Here is a 21,113-nt window from a genome sequence, read left to right as displayed (position 1 = left end):
ATGTTAATATTATAGGTGTAAATAGCAACATTAGTGTTAATATGGTAGATGGTATTGATATTGATTATTGTCGTGAGTGTTGTTGTACATAATAATGTGTTTAAATAAGATTTGCTTCATTAACCCAAAATTGAGAAAATCGTGAAAATCGGGAAAAATGGTAAATCGGAATTTTTTGAAAATCGTGAAATCTGAAAATTAAATAATTAATTGGTCACTTTCGGTTTGCGGTGAGTCACTTCCTGTTTTTGTGATGGTCAGTTTCGGTTTGGGGGCAAGGAGGGGATATGGGGATATGGCCCTGCACCAGCTCTCTCATTCTATATCTACTAGGGGGTTTCCCCAGAATAGTTTTTTTTTGTTTGTTTGTTTAAAGTCTTATGATTACGTTGGCATGATCCTACATGCTGCCCCGTCTTCTAGCGACCATTGACATTGGTTTAAATACCACGATACCGTTTTAAATACCTTCAGTATGAAGTAGTATACTGCTTTATTCTACCAGGTAAGCACTCAGGGTTACTGCCCCTATTTTTTTTTTTAGAACTTTGATTATATTTCTCTTTTCGTTTTTTGTGGTCGCTGGAGTGTTTGAACACTCGACTGCAATGAATTTGGTGGAAATCCGATAAATTTTGACTGTCTTATAGTCTTTAAGAGAGTCGTATGTATTCCCGCCGTTTACCACGTTGGTGATTTCCTTTACCTGAAGCCAAATGTCTTAAGAGACCCATACTCCCATTGTTTACCCCCTGCTTCTTTGGATTTATTCACTAACCATTAAACCTTGAGGGTCGTAGTTACTCCCACCATTTACCCAGGCTTGTGAATTCCTTCACTAACCTGAAGACAAATACCTTGAGAGTCATAGTTACTGCCGTTGTTTACCCGCGCTTCTTTGAATTTCTTGACTAACACCTTAAAAGAATCATAGTTACTGCTGTTGTTTACGAGCACTTTTTTTATTTCTTCACAAACCCGAAGCCTAATAGCTTAAGGTTTTAACATAGGAAATGGTGATGATGGTCATTTTTCCTTCAATGCTTCGATCGGCCTCATGGGTTTATTTTAACTTTGATTTCGGTGCGTTTTCCATTTTTGGTGGTCGCAGGAGTGTCACAAGCTTCCCCAGGGTACTAAAATGTGGGGGTTTGACACCATGAAAGGACATGAAGAAGGATTTGCTGTCATGTGCACACAATCTCAGCAAAATGGACATCTTAAGATTCCCAAACAGGATAGCAGTGACAGACTAGATAGCGGTTTGTGGGTTTGTGGGTTAAAAAAAGTTTTTGGTTGTTGTCACGTTGGAAAAATCAGCTATATGTGCAAGAGTTTTGGGGGTTTTGGGGTCCAGTCCAGTTGTAGATCAGAGTCAAGGGATGCCAGAAATTTCACCGTCTCAGGTGCAAAACCACAGAGTCCATTAGCAGTTGGGTGCAATTGGTTATGGCGAGTACAGAGATTGAGGGGTTGGGACAACTTGGAGAAATAACTGCAATTGCATGCTTATCCAAACGTCAATTTCCTCACCATTCTTGGGATCATTGCTCACCCCAAGTCCACAATATAACAACACTACCAGCACATGACAGGCTACATTTTGAGAAAGGTATCATGGAATAATCAACTTGCATGACCTAAATTCAAATGCGACAGCATGCTCCAAAATGCACCGCTCCACACTGGCTGTGCATCAGTGACAGCTGTTATCAGATTTGTTCCTTCAATAATGAAACCAGATACGCTTCTTACACTCAGTTTCTGCCGCATTTCTGCACTTTTTCTTCTCTTCCATTCGATTAGTACGATCTATAATCTTTGGGGTATCCTGTCGCCTTTCAATCGATACAATTTGGGTGGTGGGAAGGAGGGGACGGGGGAAATCAAGAGTATAAAGGCAACAAAAAACCACTAAAATCTTCATTTCAAGATATTTATTCAAGAAAAAAAAAACCTATGATTAGGTGTTAAGTGAAGCCATATTTATTCATTAAACCAAATATGAATTTCTCATTCTGTGGAGCATTACGTGCGTTTGAGCTCTCATGATGTAATGAATGATTTTACACAAATTTAGCATTTACATGGGCATTCTCCTTGTTTGGAATGTTATTTCTCCCTATTGTGAATTTTTATGTTTCCAAGTTGGATGACCGAATAAAATGCTTTTCACACAATGTACATTTCTATGAGCGTTCTCCATCATGAATTCACATGTGCATTTTGAGATGGTATGACCAATGAAAAGATTTTCCGACAATGTACATTTCTATGGAAGTTCTCCATCATGAATTCTCATGTGCGTTTTAAGGTTGGATGAATGACGAAAAGATTTTCCACAACTTGCGCATTCGTATGGTCGTTCTCCAGTATGAGTTCTCAGGTGTGTTTTAAGGGTGGATGACTGATTAAAGGATTTTCCACAAATTGTGCATTTGTATGAGCATTCTCCATTGTGAATCGTCACATGGGTTTTAAGGTTGGATGAATGACTAAATGATTTCCCACAAATTGTGCATTTGTACGGGCGTTCTCCATTGTGAATTCTCATGTGTATTTTAAGGATGGATGGATAAATGAAAGATTTTCCACAAGTTGTACATTTGTATGGGCGTTCTCCATTGTGAATTATCACATGCTTTTTAAGAGTGGATGACTGACTAAAAGATTTTCCACAAATTGTACATTTGTATGGGCGTTCTCCATTGTGAATCATCATGTGTGTTTTAAGGATGGTCGATTGATTGAAAGATTTTCCACAAATTGTGCATTTGTATGGTCGTTCTCCCGTGTGAGTTCTAATGTGTATTGTAAGGGTGGATGACTGATTAAAAGATTTTCCACAAATTGTGCATTTGTATGAGCATTCTCCATTGTGAATTGTCACATGCGATTTAAGGTTTGATGAATGACTAAATGACTTTCCACAAATTGTACAGTTGTACGGGCGCTCTCCATTGTGAATTCTCATGTGTATTTTAAGGATGGATGGATAAATGAAAGATTTTTCACAAATTGTGCATTGGTATGGGCGTTCTCCGTTGTGAATTATCACATGCTTTTTAAGTGTGGATGACTGACTGAAAGATTTTCCACAAATTGTACATTCGTATGGGCGTTCTCCATTGTGAATTGTCACATGCTTTTTAAGGATGGATGGCTGACTAAAAGATTTTCCACAAATTGTACATTTGTAGGGGCGTTTTCCATTGTGAAGTGTCGCATGCGTTCTAAGGGTGGATGGCTGACTAAAAGATTTTTCACAAATTGTGCATTTGTAGGGACGTTCTCCATTGTGAATTGTCAAATGTGCTTTAAGGGTGGATGACCGAATAAAAGATTTTTCACAAACTGTGCATTTGTATGGGTGCTCACCACTGTGTATCATCATGTGTCTTTTAAGGTTGTCTGACTGATTAAAAGATTTCCCACAACTTGAGCATTTGTACGGGCGCTCTCCACTGTGAATAGTCATGTGTTTTCTCAGGCTCTCCGACCGACTAAAAGATTTTTCACAAACTGTGCATTTAAATGGGCGCTCTCCACTGTGATTCATCATGTGATTTCTCAGGTTCGTTGATACACGAAAAGCTTGTCCACAAACTGTGCATATAAATGGGCGTTCTCCACTGTGAATCATCATGTGATTTCTCAGTTTTGACATTACACGAAAAGATTTTCCACAAACTGTGCATATACATGGGCGTTCTCCATTGTGAATCATCAGGTGTTTTCTCAGGGTCCACGATACACGAAAAGATTTTCCACAAACTGTGCATATAAATGGGCGTTCCGCACTGTGAGTTTTTAAGTGCTTTTTCAAGTTTGACGGCTGACTAAAAGATTTTTCACAGACTGTGCATTTATATGACTGTTCTGCGTTGTGAAACTTTTCATGGATTTCAAGGTTGTATGAGCGACTGTAAGATTTTCCACATGTTTTGCATTTGTATGGACATTCACCTTTCTTTCCTTTGTAGGTCTTGCGAAAATTATTCTGTTCGAACATTCCATTATTATGTGTGTCTTGGTTGTAAAAAATCCCCTTGTTGGTTTCATTCGGCGAGTCCTGCGGGCGTGTGTCTGCGGTGTTCATAAAAGTAGATTCAGTCTCCCTTGTAAATTCAGTGGATCCACCTGTAAATACAACATCACATGACCTGTGAAAAAATAATCAGATTCTTTTCAATACCAGTAACATCATTCTGACAACCATACCAAAGTTTAACATGCACATATGTATTTGTTCTACTGCAGAAACGTAAAAATAGGAAAGCCGGTGCTGAAGCTCAACTGGATCAAGAGCAAGAGTCATTCAAACTCCCACAAATCTCCTCAGACCCTGCTACTCTTAATGCCGTGAACAAACTTTGGTACATCATGGGCGATGAAGGTTGTGATCAAGTTGAATTGAATCGTGTGTTTCGTACCACGTACATCCAGCAGATACTTGGGCAGGTGAGGGGGCAGAGCATGGAGAGGGCAGAGGGTGCAAGCCAGGAAATGAGGTGGAAGAAGACAGAGATCAGCAACCTGTCAGTGATGGTGAAGTCATCGGCCCATAAATTCAGTTTCGTCGCGAGGGATTGAAATGATCTTGAAAGCGCTTGTTTCTACGGTGTCAAGCTGAGTAAGATGTGAGGCAGGGCTGCCAGCCCAGAGGGGGGGGGGGGGGGGGGAGTAAACGGCTCCATCAAACTGCAGAAAAGCTTTGTCTGAGCACAGGAGCTCAAGTGTGCCAAGGAAGGACATAGCATGACGGAGGATGCCTAGTTGGCATTTGACTTTGCAGGCCAACTTTTATATATGACTTTCCCAAGAGATATCATGGCTGAAAGTGAGGCCCAAGAGTTTGAATGACTGAAACTCTTCGATACGGTTGCTGAGAAAGTCGATAGGAGGGTTTGCGGAATGTTGTGTATCCATGTCATTGCTCATTAATAAGGTTGCTCAGTGGGTACAGGGCCGAGCAAAACAGAAGGATGTCTCCCTGGAAGATCCTGCGACGTATCTTCAGTCTTGGTATTTTCATCTTTCCTTCCAAGTGTTGCAGCATCAATGTGTTGTTTGTTGGTGGTCTATTGTTCCATATCATCTTCTTTTACATCCCTTCTGTTCTGCCTCCAGGCCTCCTTTTTGTGTCCGGTGGTGGTACATTCTTTCTGCAACGATTCCTGTCAGAAGTTTGTACATGACATGTCCACAACCAAAATTCAATTGTGACAGCCTGCTCCGAAATGCACCGCTCCACACTGGAAGTGCATAAGAGTGACAACTGTTATCAGATTTATTCCTTCAGTAATCATGCCAAAGACTAGTGCGGAATCATGAACTGATATCCTGTGACTCTTGCATACATTTCCCTCTTACGTAAATAATTTGGTGTGGCTATAGCCACTATAAGTCACTTTATTCAAACAGGCATTTTCATGACATTTCAATATCTTGTTGAAAATATTTTTCCTTTTTTCACATCTTGGTAGGTCTGACTTCAAAAGTGTACCTTCCATTAAAGAGGGTTCACCAATATTGGGAAATCATTGGTTGCAGCCAACCACATGGCTTTCCCCACAGGAAAAGGTGGTTACACCAAATACTGACCTAAGGGGCTGGATTCTTTGGTAAACAGTGAATTTTGATTTGTACAAATTTTTGCAGGTATTCCTGGCATGTAACCTCCTTGTACTAAAATGATTTTTTAAATTATAAAAACAAACAAAAAAACACACAAAAACACAAAAAACAAAGAAAAACAAAAAGAAACACAAAAACACGCATGCACGCACACACACGCACGCACACACACAGACACACACACAGACACACACACACACACACACACACACACACACACACACACACACACACACACACACACACACACACACACACACACACACACACACACACACACACACACACACACACGATACTTTGAGGCCTGGTAGATCTCCGTTCTGTTTCATCTCCTGAAACCCACCCACGTGTGAAGATAGCAACCAACGACAACAATTTGCATGCACACACATACAGACATAAACAAACACATATAGATGTGCAAGCACACACACGGTTAACGGGATATCATACAGCCGAAGATGGATGAATTGTACTCTGCCCGGGATTCGAGCAGGGAGTTCACCACTATCTCATGCCGTCCACTTCCCCAACCACAATATTATCGGCACACATCAACCTCACCCAACCCAACCCCCTTATCAGATTAGTTTCCTCCTTTCCTCTCTCTCCTGTTTTCCTGTTCCTTCTTTCCTTGCTTTTGTTCAACTGTGACCCACTGCCATAATCAATTTGGTGCCTTTTTTTCTCTTTATCACCGCAGTTTTCCACGAGCCAAGACCATATATAAACATGTAAAATAAATAAATAAAAGGTATGCAATTAAAGCTCCATCAGAATTGACAATAATACAAATTGAGGATAACAGGATCACAACAAGGCATATTGTTGTTGGTTAAAATATTTCACCTAATGTTGAAGGGGATAATGGATGTTTGAGAAATTGATACACCGTAATAGTTATTTATTTAAATAATTAAATCAAAACATAGGGTCCGAGGCAAAATGTATATATGCATTGTCAGAAACCTTCATGGGGATGGTTCTTGAAGAAATAATCTTCATAGTCATTTGGTTCTGGTTGATCCAGGTAGACATCATTGTCGTGCTCAGTTTTCACTTCCACTTTCACAAATAAATCTGGAAAAAGTAATTTTTATGAAATGCAGGCATCTTGTGTCACGTGCATAGCTGATTCCATAGTCTTAAAATAGGTAAGTAAAGATTGCATTAGAACCATTGATTCTCAATGTTACGAATGATATGCTTTCGAACCAACCACATCTCCAGTGGGAATTTCACCACCACCAAAAATCACCACCAACAAAATAGAAAAGGCTAGAAAATTGTGGTCTCCCCAACCTGCATTATTTGTTAAGTTATATACAGTTCGAACCAACATGTGACAATAGTTCCGATCCATTCAGCTGGTCGCAATTATGTCTTCGGGTCCGTCCTTCTGTCCTAAACCTCGTTTTTCTCAGCAACCAAATGCCCGATTGAGACAAAACTTTCAGGGTAGGAGTGACACCCATGCAGAATGTTTTTGTTTAGGATAATTGTGACGTCATAGGTCACAGGGTATAGCAGCCATCTTGGCTGAAAAGCAAATAAGCAAAAAATTATTTCTCGGGAATTTTTGAAATGGAAACATTTGAAACTTGGCACATTGTCAAGTACTCCCAATGGGGAACAAAAGCATTATAATGATGACATCATAAGTGAAGTGGTATACCAGCCAAAAATGTTTAAATCGAATTCCTGATCTTAAAAATCTGAAATTGCATGCACATGATCTATGACCGATTTGTATTGAAATATTATATTTATGACATCATAGGTCACATGGTTTGGCAACCATATTGGATTGATGGAAAATAGTAAATAATTATATCTCTGAAACCGCTCACCATATCGATGCGAAATTTTACAAATATCTAACAGCACTGTTGCATATAGTTTGAAAATGATGATGTCATTATTTGTGACGTGATTTGGCAGCCATCTTGGATAGAAAAACGAACCTTATCCAATCAACACGAAACTTCACAAGCGTGATCCCCTATCCATACATATGCAGAGTGATGGCATCTAACCGATGTGGGACTATGCAAAGGCATATTGGCGACACAGTCACATTGTTCTAGTATGTATGTATATATATATATATATATTGGTCTCGAAAGTCAACCCTCATGGAAATAGAAATGACAGAGTGTGGCTGAATAACAGATTGACGCATGCAGAGAATGGAATGAACAGGCCAAAACTATGTCACAATAGGGTCATTCCATGTCAAATCATCAAAGAATCTGCCGTCATCTCTCAGATTTTTGTAAAACTTTGGGAACCAATTGGGACCCATGAAAAACGGCAAGAACTCAAATATTTTTGCTAACAGCCTCTTAATTAGTGAGATACAGACTAACGAACTTTGGACTAATTAGCGCGACGTCGCGAATTCAAATGGCCATATATCTAAAAGTATAACACCTAGAGAGCTGGTTTTGGTGTCATTTTAAAGGTATTTTCATGCCCTATGAATTTGTCTGGGCAACATTTTCCTACCTCCAACCACAAAAAAGTTATCACAAAATATAAACTTCAATTGTGAATCCCCCAAAAATGTATCCTTCAAATTTCCTCAAATTCATCCTAGAGGTACCTTATGATGTCCAGAAGCTTCCACATAAATTTTGTGATGGGCACTCCAATACTTTCTGAGATATGAGCAATAATGTACATGTACGTATGGCATATAGGTTCGAAAATCAGCATTTGTAATGTATTATACAATCAATAAGTGAGTTCAAGTACACAGTGTTCACTAACCTGACTTTGGCTTTCAATTTCCTCTTCAATGCAGCAACAGCAGCACTTGTTTCTTTCTTGGAAATACAATATGTCCTTCCAGTTGCAGTGGTTGGTTCAACAGTAATAAGCACATCCTGGTAGTCAATAGTGAGAGGGTCTGATGGTTCCGGAAATGTATATGATGGGGATGGTCCATGTGGATGGAGGAACTTAACATCCACCTCATGCCTCTCTGGGGTATGTTCCATGACACATGCAACCCACCAGTGACCATCATAATCCACAGTTACACCTCCACCATCATTGTCCTCACTACTGCTAATAGCGCTGCTGGTCACTGGTAATGGTATTTCACTCTGAGTCTCTACCACATCTGGTTGTCTTTTTGCCAGTTTCTTACGACACTGGGTACAGATTTTCTGTGCACTTTGCAGTTTGAGGCTTGGATGAGCGGCTATGGCTTTTTGGCTAGCAGCTCTCAAGCCAGACGACTTTGGTTTTTCATGAGCTCCAAAGGGATTGCAGCAGGATTTCTGCTTCAAGATGAACTTTTCCTTGGCAGTCGTCATTTTTCTGCAGCTGCTTCAGAAGTGAACTGCCAATTTCTGTTGGTGGCAGGCCTAAGCATTACACTAAGCCAACTTGGACTTTCCCTGGGGATCTTAGACTGTGAAAGCTGCATCACCTCGAATTACCCACATGGGAAATCCCAGTTGGAATTCCCCAGATGAGAATTCCCCTCAGGCCCAGTTGAAAATGAAAGTATATGATACTTCAAAGCAATTGATGGTTGTTCCCTGTGTTCCCTGTCATGGCTAGGTTAGAATGATTGTATAATACATTACAAATGCTGATTTTCGAACCTATATGCCATACGTACATGTACATTATTGCTCATATCTCAGAAACTATTGGAGTGCCCATCACAAACCTTATGTGGAAGCTTCTTGACATCATAAGGTACCTCTGGGATGAATTTGAGGAAATTTGAAAGATACATTTTTTTTGGATTCACGATTGAAGTTTATATTTTGTGATAACTTTTTTGTGATTGGAGGTAGGAAAATGTTGCCCAGACAAATTTATAGGGCATGAAAATACCTTTAAAATGACACCAAAACCAGCTCTCTAGGTGTTATACTTTTAGAGATATGACCATTTGAATTCGCGACGTCGCGCTAATTAGTCCAAAGTTCGTTAACCTGTATCTCACTAATTAAGAGGCTGTTAGCAAAAATATTTGAGTTCTAGCTGTTTTTCATGGGTCCCAATTGGTTCCCAAAGTTTTACAAAAATCTGAGAGATGACGGCAGATTCTTTGATGATTTGACATGGAATGACCCAATACCATAGGACAGGCGGCGTGGAAAGGAGCAAAAGTCAGCAATAGGAGAAAAGCTCAGGAGTGGGTACAAAGAAAAAGAATGTGTTGAGGTTTAGGCATATGGTTGCTGAGAAAAACGAGGTTTAGTACGGAAGGACGGAAGGACAACCCGAAAGCAACTGATGAGCAATTGTATCGTTTGGGTTGAAGGACTGGTCTGGCAAGATAGTTCGGATGTGAGGATCGGCAATCTGCGGCTCCAGAGCCTGATCAATCAAATCCCCTTCATTTTCACTTTCAATATTCAGAAAAATATTTGTCAGTCTTGCGAAAGGATAAAATAATAATTGATAACTTTGGTAATGATAAACTTGAGTGGCAAGACACAGCCAACTAGTGGCAGGACACAGCCAACTAGTGGCAGGACACAGCCAACTAGTGGCAGGACACAGCCAACTAGTGGCAGGACACAGCCAACTAGTGGCAGGACACAGCCAACTAGTGGCAGGACACAGCCAACTAGTGGCAGGACACAGCCAACTAGTGGCAGGACACAGCCAACTAGTGGCAGGACACAGCCAACTAGTGGCAGGACACAGCCAACTAGTGGCAGGACACAGCCAACTCGTGGCAGGACACAGCCAACTCGTGGCAGGACACAGCCAACTCGTGGCAGGACACAGCCAACTCGTGGCAGGACACAGCCAACTCGTGGCAGGACACAGCCAACTCGTGGCAGGACACAGCCAACTCGTGGCAGGACACAGCCAACTCGTGGCAGGACACAGCCAACTCGTGGCAGGACACAGCCAACTCGTGGCAGGACACAGCCAACTCGTGGCAGGACACAGCCAACTCGTGGCAGGACACAGCCAACTCGTGGCAGGACACAGCCAACTCGTGGCAGGACACAGCCAACTCGTGGCAGGACACAGCCAACTCGTGGCAGGACACAGCCAACTCGTGGCAGGACACAGCCAACTCGTGGCAGGACACAGCCAACTCGTGGCAGGACACAGCCAACTCGTGGCAGGACACAGCCAACTCGTGGCAGGACACAGCCAACTCGTGGCAGGACACAGCCAACTCGTGGCAGGACACAGCCAACTCGTGGCAGGACACAGCCAACTCGTGGCAGGACACAGCCAACTAGTGGCAGGACACAGCCAACTAGTGGCAGGACACAGCCAACTAGTGGCAGGACACAGCCAACTAGTGGCAGGACACAGCCAACTAGTGGCAGGACACAGCCAACTAGTGGCAGGACACAGCCAACTAGTGGCAGGACACAGCCAACTAGTGGCAGGACACAGCCAACTAGTGGCAGGACACAGCCAACTAGTGGCAGGACACAGCCAACTAGTGGCAGGACACAGCCAACTAGTGGCAGGACACAGCCAACTAGTGGCAGGACACAGCCAACTCGTGGCAGGACACAGCCAACTCGTGGCAGGACACAGCCAACTCGTGGCAGGACACAGCCAACTCGTGGCAGGACACAGCCAACTCGTGGCAGGACACAGCCAACTCGTGGCAGGACACAGCCAACTCGTGGCAGGACACAGCCAACTCGTGGCAGGACACAGCCAACTCGTGGCAGGACACAGCCAACTCGTGGCAGGACACAGCCAACTCGTGGCAGGACACAGCCAACTCGTGGCAGGACACAGCCAACTCGTGGCAGGACACAGCCAACTCGTGGCAGGACACAGCCAACTCGTGGCAGGACACAGCCAACTCGTGGCAGGACACAGCCAACTCGTGGCAGGACACAGCCAACTCGTGGCAGGACACAGCCAACTCGTGGCAGGACACAGCCAACTCGTGGCAGGACACAGCCAACTCGTGGCAGGACACAGCCAACTCGTGGCAGGACACAGCCAACTCGTGGCAGGACACAGCCAACTCGTGGCAGGACACAGCCAACTCGTGGCAGGACACAGCCAACTAGTGGCAGGACACAGCCAACTAGTGGCAGGACACAGCCAACTAGTGGCAGGACACAGCCAACTAGTGGCAGGACACAGCCAACTAGTGGCAGGACACAGCCAACTAGTGGCAGGACACAGCCAACTAGTGGCAGGACACAGCCAACTAGTGGCAGGACACAGCCAACTAGTGGCAGGACACAGCCAACTAGTGGCAGGACACAGCCAACTAGTGGCAGGACACAGCCAACTAGTGGCAGGACACAGCCAACTAGTGGCAGGACACAGCCAACTAGTGGCAGGACACAGCCAACTAGTGGCAGGACACAGCCAACTAGTGGCAGGACACAGCCAACTAGTGGCAGGACACAGCCAACTAGTGGCAGGACACAGCCAACTAGTGGCAGGACACAGCCAACTAGTGGCAGGACACAGCCAACTCGTGGCAGGACACAGCCAACTCGTGGCAGGACACAGCCAACTCGTGGCAGGACACAGCCAACTCGTGGCAGGACACAGCCAACTCGTGGCAGGACACAGCCAACTCGTGGCAGGACACAGCCAACTCGTGGCAGGACACAGCCAACTCGTGGCAGGACACAGCCAACTCGTGGCAGGACACAGCCAACTCGTGGCAGGACACAGCCAACTCGTGGCAGGACACAGCCAACTCGTGGCAGGACACAGCCAACTCGTGGCAGGACACAGCCAACTCGTGGCAGGACACAGCCAACTCGTGGCAGGACACAGCCAACTCGTGGCAGGACACAGCCAACTCGTGGCAGGACACAGCCAACTCGTGGCAGGACACAGCCAACTCGTGGCAGGACACAGCCAACTCGTGGCAGGACACAGCCAACTCGTGGCAGGACACAGCCAACTCGTGGCAGGACACAGCCAACTCGTGGCAGGACACAGCCAACTCGTGGCAGGACACAGCCAACTCGTGGCAGGACACAGCCAACTCGTGGCAGGACACAGCCAACTCGTGGCAGGACACAGCCAACTCGTGGCAGGACACAGCCAACTCGTGGCAGGACACAGCCAACTCGTGGCAGGACACAGCCAACTCGTGGCAGGACACAGCCAACTCGTGGCAGGACACAGCCAACTAGTGGCAGGACACAGCCAACTAGTGGCAGGACACAGCCAACTAGTGGCAGGACACAGCCAACTAGTGGCAGGACACAGCCAACTAGTGGCAGGACACAGCCAACTAGTGGCAGGACACAGCCAACTAGTGGCAGGACACAGCCAACTAGTGGCAGGACACAGCCAACTAGTGGCAGGACACAGCCAACTAGTGGCAGGACACAGCCAACTAGTGGCAGGACACAGCCAACTAGTGGCAGGACACAGCCAACTAGTGGCAGGACACAGCCAACTAGTGGCAGGACACAGCCAACTAGTGGCAGGACACAGCCAACTAGTGGCAGGACACAGCCAACTAGTGGCAGGACACAGCCAACTAGTGGCAGGACACAGCCAACTAGTGGCAGGACACAGCCAACTAGTGGCAGGACACAGCCAACTAGTGGCAGGACACAGCCAACTAGTGGCAGGACACAGCCAACTAGTGGCAGGACACAGCCAACTCGTGGCAGGACACAGCCAACTCGTGGCAGGACACAGCCAACTCGTGGCAGGACACAGCCAACTCGTGGCAGGACACAGCCAACTCGTGGCAGGACACAGCCAACTCGTGGCAGGACACAGCCAACTCGTGGCAGGACACAGCCAACTCGTGGCAGGACACAGCCAACTCGTGGCAGGACACAGCCAACTCGTGGCAGGACACAGCCAACTCGTGGCAGGACACAGCCAACTCGTGGCAGGACACAGGCAACGGGTGGCAGGACAGAGCCAACGGGTGGCAGGACAGAGCCAACGGGTGGCAGGACAGAGCCAACGGGTGGCAGGACAGAGCCAACGGGTGGCAGGACAGAGCCAACGGGTGGCAGGACAGAGCCAATGGGTGGCAGGACAGAGCCAACGGGTGGCAGGACAGAGCCAACCGGTGGCAGGACAGAGCCAACGAGTGGTCGCACAGAGCCGAGTGGTCAGACAGAACCCACGAGTGGTCGGACAGAAACAACGAATGGTGGTAAAATACATTCCAAACATTTTAAAGTTATTCCGTTTTGTTTAATAATCACAACAGCATTTGTGAGTAAGAGCACAATTTGCATTCTCAGAATTTATCTTTACCTGTAATGCGGTTTTATTTCAATTTGTTAAGAATGCTGGTTGGAGTAAGAATTTCCCTGTTTCTAACTTATCTATATACAGTATATATAAAACACAGTTTGTTTGTGTGTTACCTATGGATTCCTAAAGGGAGAGGCTCACGTACTTGATTTTTGGCATAGACATGGCCATTGGGCCTAGGAAGGACATGGCCTACCTAAAAATGACCTCCGATGACGAGATCCATATTTTTTATTCATATTTAACTGAGCGCATTTCAGCGAGGAACATTATACACTGAATCTCAGCCTGTGCTGCAACGTCATTGTTGACTCGCCGTCCCCTCCCCCCCTACCCTTCCTCCTCCCCCCTCTCCCTTCCCCATCCTCCCCTCCCCTCCCTTCCCCCTCCCCCCTCCCCTCACGGCAATGCCGAGTACTTCTGCTAGTTTTATATAACTAGTGGCAGGAAACAGCTGTAAGGGAGGCATTAAAAGAGAGGCTGAGTAGGGTAGAGGATGATGTGGTTGAGCTTGAAAGTGGTTGGATGTCAATGAAAGCTAGTCTGTTGGGAGCCGTTGGTGAGGTATGTGGATGGACAAAAGGACCACCGAAGCACTCGGAAACATGGTGGTGGGATGATGAAGTTGGAAAGAGGATTGACGAGAAGAGGAAGAGGTTCAAGGAGTGGCAGAAGGCGAAGGGTACGGGAGCAGAAACAGCAGAGCATGAAAGTTATAAGGCAGCCAAGAAGGCTGCAAAGAAAGAGGTAGCAAAGGCGAAGGAGGCATGTAGGAAAATGTTCGGATAACGCTTGGATTCGGAAGAGGTTCAGAGAGCGGTATTCAGGATTGCAAATCAGATAGCGAAAGAGAGGTGTGATGTGATGGGGGTGAGTTGCTTGAAGGATGAAGTGGGACAAATCGTTGTGGACCCAGATGGAATTAAAGGAAGATGGAAGAGATATATGGAAATGCTGTTGAATACAGATTTTTTTTTTCTCCTTTTTTTTTTTGTATACTGAATCGAGGCTCGTGAAAGAGCTAACATTTATTTCACAAACAAATCAACCAGACAAACAAAATCTACAAAAAGAGGGAGCGGAAGACAAGATGGGGAGAGAAGGGGAAGCACACAACCACAACATTTGAGAGCAGGGAGAAGTGTGGGAGGGAGAGGGCTTGGGGGCAGGAGGCGTGGGAAGGGGAGGGGGGGGGGGGGTGGGGGGGGGGGTATAAAACACAAGGGGACCGAAATTAGCGGGGGTAGAAAAGATCAAGGTTTTGGATGGGGGAGGATAAGAGATGGTGGTGATGGTGAGAATGAATGGGATGGCAACATAGAGAGTAACCCAGTTTTAGGACCGGCAGAGAAGATAACTGAGAAGGAAGTTGAGGAAGCGATAGAAGCAATGAAGAGTAGAAAAGCAGGAGGGCCGACGGGAGTTGTGGGAGATATGTTGAAGGCAGCAGGAAGTTGGGGTGTGAAGAGAATGACAGAGATCTGTAATCTGGCGATGAAAGAAGGCCGCATTCCAGTGGATTGGGAACCGAGTACCCTCGTCCCTCTATACAAGGGGAAAGGTGACCCTCGATAGAGTGTGGCGCGTACCGAGCAATAAAGTTATTGGAGCATGGAATGAAGGTATTGGAAAGGGTGATGGAGAGGAGGATAAGGAAGAAAGTGAAGATCGACGAAATGCAGTTTGGATTTATGCCAGGAAGAGGAACGACAGACGCGCTTTTTATTGTGAGGCAGTTGCAGGAGAAGTACATGGAGAAGAGGAAGAAGTTGTTTCTTGGGTTTGTTGATCTGGAGAAAGCATTCGATAGGGTTCCACACAAAGTATTGACATGGGCAATGAGGAAGTTAGGAGTGGAGGAATGGTTGATCAGAGTAGTGATGGCAATGTACAAAAGAGCGCGCACAGCTGTAAGGACGAAGGACGGGAACAGTGGTGAGTTTGAGGTGAAGGTGGGAGTGCATCAGAGGTCGGTACTAAGTCCACTACTATTTGTAGCTGTGATGGAGGTGCTGGCTCAGAACGTAAAGGAGGGTTTACCGTGGGAGTTGCTGTATGCAGATGATCTGGTGATGATTGCGGAAAGTATGGATGGACTGAAGGAAAAGATGAACACGTGGAAGGAATGTATGGAGACAAAAGGTCTGAAGGTGAATATCGGAAAGACGAAGGTGATGGCAAGTGGTAAAGTATGTGGTGAGGTGGAAAGAACTGGGAAGTGGCCCTGTGCTGTGTGCAGGAAGAGTGTCGGAGTGAACTCCATTCAATGTACAATGTGCGCTGAGTGGGTTCATCAAAAATGTAGTGGTCTGAGAGGGTCATTAACCAGTGTGGCAGCTACATTCAAGTGTAAGGTGTGCACAGAGGGAGCTGCACATGGAGGAAATGTTGAGTTGGATCTTGGAGACGGCGTGAAGCTGGAAGGTGTGAAAACATTTTGTTACCTCGGAAACATGCTGAATGGAAAAGGTGGATCAGACTCGGCAACGGTTGCTCGAGTGAGATGTGCATGGAAGAAGTTTCGGGAACTGAGTGGCGTGCTGACGAGGAGGGGAGTGTCGTTGAAGCTGAAGGGAAAGGTGTATGCTGCATGTGTGAGAAGTGTTATGATTTATGGGAGCGAGACATGGGTAATGAACGTAGAGCAGCAACGAAGGTTGGAAAGGGTGGAAATGCGAATGGTTCAGTGGATGTGCGGAGTGTCGTTGAGAGAGAGGAAGACAAATGATGAATTGCGAAAGATGATGGGAATAGAGCCTGTGATTGATGCTGTGAAGAGGAACAGGTTGAGATGGTTTGGTCATGTGTTGAGGAAGGATGAAAGTGACTGGTTGAGAAGAGTGATGGAAATGAATGTAGAAGGAAGTAGAGGACGTGGAAGACCGAGAAAGACTTGGCTAAAGATGGTGGAAGAAGAAATGCGGGCAAGGGGGTTAACAAGGAGTGATGCAGAAAATAGGGCAAGATGGAGAAGATCGTCATGGGGACCGCAAGGCTAACCCCCACTCTAGCAGGGAAAATGGCCTTAAAATGCATGTTGTTGTTGTTGTTGTTGTTGTGTATTCAGTCGAAAGTCAGACATGGACAGCCGGTTCCTGAATGACGGGCAAAAACAGCGATTGGGAAACGATGAACCAATAAATTCCACATTCTTAAGCCACCCCCAGTCGAACGTCAGACATGGACAGCCGGTTTGTGAAGGACTTAGTCAAAAAACATACAGCGCCTGAATGGTTGTACACCCAGTCAATGGCAAATCTGCATTACGGCGAATCTGCATTATGGCGAATCCGCGAATGTCACGGTTTGAAAGTAGAAACCCTCTCGTCATTTCCTCATTTATATTTAAACTCAACATCTCTATTTTCATTCCAAACAGCATTCCAATCATAAATTAATAATATAACACAATTCTATGTTAAATCACGATTGCATGGAGATATTATCAAACCAGCCTAACGTAGTCCCCTGTTCACCTACGGAGTCGGGAGCAGGTCCGTATTGAGTCGACATCAAAATCAAAATTTTATTGAGCAATTTATGAAACCTCCAACATCCACAGGGACCCAAAAACGTTCCACAGAAGGTTTGGCAGGGCTAGCCCCAAAACTGAGGGAGTAGTTTCGGGATGGACGGACAGACAGACACTCCTGTTTCATAATATAGATATTTTTTTCAAAGGGGCTTGAAGTTCAATCACGAAAACATTTAATTATCCAATAATGAAGGTCAGGAAACATGAGATGAAATCCAACATTTAAACACCCACTACGAAAAACATTTTTGGCTTTGGTAAACCCACTCATAACAGAGTTCATTTTTGATGAAAGCATTCCCTATTCTCGAGAGGCATTGCCACGACATGATTGAACTGCGAACATTCCAGCAAGCACTGAACTGTAGGAGACTGCCAATCTGTGCCAAAAGGTGCAAGCGGCTGGAGAAAGGTTTGGAGTATAAAACGTCTGCCTGTCATCTTCTTTCACCTCACAACACTTTACAGTTCAGGAACAAGTTGGAACAACTCGGGAATAAACAAACACAGATCCCAACAGAAGTGATGCAGATCACACAACTCACCATTCGTCTGGTCGCTTTGCTCCTCTTCCAGGTCGCTTTGCTCCTCTTCGAGACCAAAGGAGTTCTTATCCTCTATTTTTATCTGCACAACCTCAGAAGATTCTTCCAGCTCCTCAACCTTTATTCCACACCCAAGCACAGTCGGCTGTTCCGATTCCGGCTGCACATGACAGCAATCATTCTCACAGCAAACTTGAGAGTACATGGTGGGTGAACCTATAGAAAGGTAGTAAACATACCACTTCCTGATGTTTGCTCCACCTGAGTACCTTGATCCCACACAGAACCTACATGTGAAATACCTCCGTACGTACGTGAGTCCGAATCTCTAGGCAAATCAGTTGCAACACCTTAAACGTTCACCACACCAATATGCACAATGACACCCCCAAAAATAAATTGTTCATATTGCAGGTTATAAAGACAATACTGTAATTGTATTACATGTTGAAGTAAATTTTGATTTCGCGAAATAAAAAACAAACAAATGTTTAAATACTTAACATTAAATGAAAGGGTTGCTGCAACTGTATGGGTAAAAGAAAAAGCAGGAAGGAGAACTGTGGATATGGCGAGGAATAATATAGAAGAAGAGGTGTCCGCGAAGACCCAAAACGCCGCGAAGACCCAAAGACCCAAAACGCCCCAAAGACCCAAAACGCCCCAAAGACCCAAAACGACCAACAGACCCAAAACGCGCCCCACAGACCCAAAACGCGCCCCACAGACCCAAAACGCGCCCCACAGACCCAAAACGCGCCCCACAGACCGAAAACGGGCCCCACAGACCCAAAACGCGCCCCACAGACCCAAAACGCGCCCCACAGACCCAAAACGCGCCCCACAGACCCAAAACGCGCCCCACAGACCCAAAACGCGCCCCACAGACCCAAAACGCACCCCACAGACCCAAAACGCGCCCCACAGACCCAAAACGCGCCCCAGACCCAAAACGCGCCCCAGACCCAAAACGCGCCCCACAGACCCAAAACGCGCCCCAGACCCAAAACTCGCCCCACAGACCCAAAACTCGCCCCACAGACCCAAAACTCGCCCCACAGACCCAAAACGCACCCCACAGACCCAAAACGCGCCCCACAGACCCAAAACGCGCCCCACAGACCCAAAACGCGCCCCACAGACCCAAAACGCGCCCCACAGACCCAAAACGCGCCCCACAGACGCAAAACGCGCCCCACAGACCCAAAACGCGCCCCACAGACCCAAAACGCGCCCCACAGACCCAAAACGCGCCCCACAGACCCAAAACGCGCCCCACAGACCCAAAACGCGCCCCACAGACCCAAAACGCGCCCCACAGACCCAAAACGCGCCCCACAGACCCAAAACGCGCCCCACAGACCCAAAACGCGCCCCACAGACCCAAAACGCGCCCCACAGACCCAAAACGCACCCCACAGACCCAAAACGCCCCACAGACCCAAAACGCCCCACAGACTCAAAACACCCCAAAGACCCAAAACACCCCAAAGACCCAAAACACCCTAAAGGCCCAGAGGATCTAAAAGACCCTGAAGACCCAAAATACCATGAAGACTCAAAATACCCTTAAAGGGCCCAGAGGATCTAAAAGACCCTGAAGATCCAAATGGCCCTAAAAACCAAAATGGCCCGAAAGACCCAAAACACCCCGAAGACCCCAACGACCCAAAATACCCTGAAGAACCAAAACACCATGAAGACCCAAAAGACCCCGAAGACCCAAAACACAATGAACACGCAAAAGACCGCAAAGACCCAAAACACACTGAAGACCCCAAACTCAAAGACTCAAAATACCCTTAAACTTAAAGGCCCAGTGGATCCAAAAGACCCTGAAGACAAAAATGGCTCCGAAGACCCAAAACACCCTTAAACTAAAGACTCCAAACCAAAGAACCAAAATACCCCAAAGGAACCAAAAGACCCAAAATACCCTGAAGGCCCAAAAGACCCCATTTTGGCCGCTCTCCCCCACCATTTCCCCTCTCCCCCCCCCCCCCCCCCCCCACAATCCCCAATCCACCATCACCACTACCCCCACACACCATCCCTCACTCCCCTGAGAAAGCAGACATGGTCAAAGATGCCGACCCCTCTGAAACGACGTGCGTTGAGCCGCGCAGAACGTGCTGAGTCACGCTCGTATACATGATGGAGTAGTTGGTGGTTGCATTATGTTAAAAGCTAAATAACTCAAGTAAATCAAGAATTCGTTAGCTTATTACATTGGGCCCTTCATTGAAATATTTACAGCTATATTTATTTAAAATATACATACAGAAAGGTATGAAAGGTTATTAGCGTGAAAAAGAGGCGGGAGAGGCTCGTGTTACTGTTAGCATTGAGGACTTCATAACAAAACAGCGTCTCCCATTTGTCAAACGACGAACCTTCGTTCCAAAGGGGAGATAATGTAAATATAATCAACTATCACTATGTCATCGTCTGTACCAGGAGCTTTATTCCGACGATGTATGAATGCGTAGGCCTATATGTATAATATAAACTCGAAATATGTATAAACCCGAAATGTGTATAATATAAACCCGAAATGTGTATAATATAAACCCGAAATATGTATAAACCCGACATCTCCACAACACTTACCTTCCTTACAACTCGCTGTGTGAACTTTCGTTTTCTTTGTGCGTGGCACTTTGACGCGGGTCGCGGAAGCGCGCTTGAACTACACGATTCTTCTTCTTCATCGACGACACGTTACCTCAGTCGATTTCCTCTGGATCGTTATCTCACCCGCACGACCGTGTGTTACCACAGCATCGTTTCCACTTCATAATGTCGCTAAAATCATTCCAAAGAATGTATCATTCCAGACAAAATAAAAATCATTCAACGCTGAAAACAAGGCGGAAAAAGAAGGTTCGACAAGCCGAGCTAGAAGATGCACCCCCATTAGTATTTTGAGGGTTCAACATTTCTGAAGGGTTGTTGTTGTTGTTTATTGTTACTTGCCTGGTTGGTAAGAGGACCAGATGCCTTTCTCTGGGTTGTCCCTCGTTTCTGCTGTTGAAATGTCCACCCACTGTTAGTCACTCCAACTCTGCAAATGCCAATATATATATATATATATATATATATCTGTGCAGTGTCTGTGTTGTCCTGTGTTGTCACTGAACTACTCCCTCAAACTTTTGTGAAATCCTACCAAACTTGTG

General features: G+C 45.8%; 1 protein-coding gene across 3 annotated transcripts; it reads right to left on the bottom strand.

Annotated features, from left to right (window-relative positions):
• Positions 1-1,963: 1,963 nt before the first annotated feature.
• Positions 1,964-21,016, bottom strand: LOC137427319 (uncharacterized). 3 transcript variants are annotated; one of them, XM_068116732.2, is made up of 4 exons: positions 20,545-21,016; positions 17,935-18,150; positions 6,610-6,720; positions 1,964-4,140 (listed from the first exon to the last, which is right to left on the bottom strand). In XM_068116732.2, the coding sequence occupies exons 2-4, from the start codon at positions 18,137-18,139 to the stop codon at positions 2,273-2,275; spliced, it is 2,184 nt and encodes a 727-aa protein (XP_067972833.1). In that variant the 5' UTR covers positions 18,140-18,150; positions 20,545-21,016; the 3' UTR covers positions 1,964-2,272. The 3 variants fall into 3 exon arrangements, with proteins under 3 accessions (XP_067972833.1, XP_067972834.1, XP_067972835.1); XM_068116733.2 differs by having other exon boundaries at positions 1,964-4,163; positions 20,545-20,662; XM_068116734.2 differs by having other exon boundaries at positions 17,935-18,094; positions 20,545-20,648.
• Between the last annotated feature and the right edge of the window lie 97 nt (positions 21,017-21,113).

Source organism: Myxine glutinosa, chromosome 5, assembly GCF_964187855.1.
Source record: "Myxine glutinosa chromosome 5, kmMyxGlut1.1, whole genome shotgun sequence".
Classification (NCBI taxonomy): Eukaryota; Metazoa; Chordata; class Myxini; order Myxiniformes; family Myxinidae; genus Myxine; species Myxine glutinosa.
This window is presented reverse-complemented; position numbering and strand designations above follow the sequence as displayed.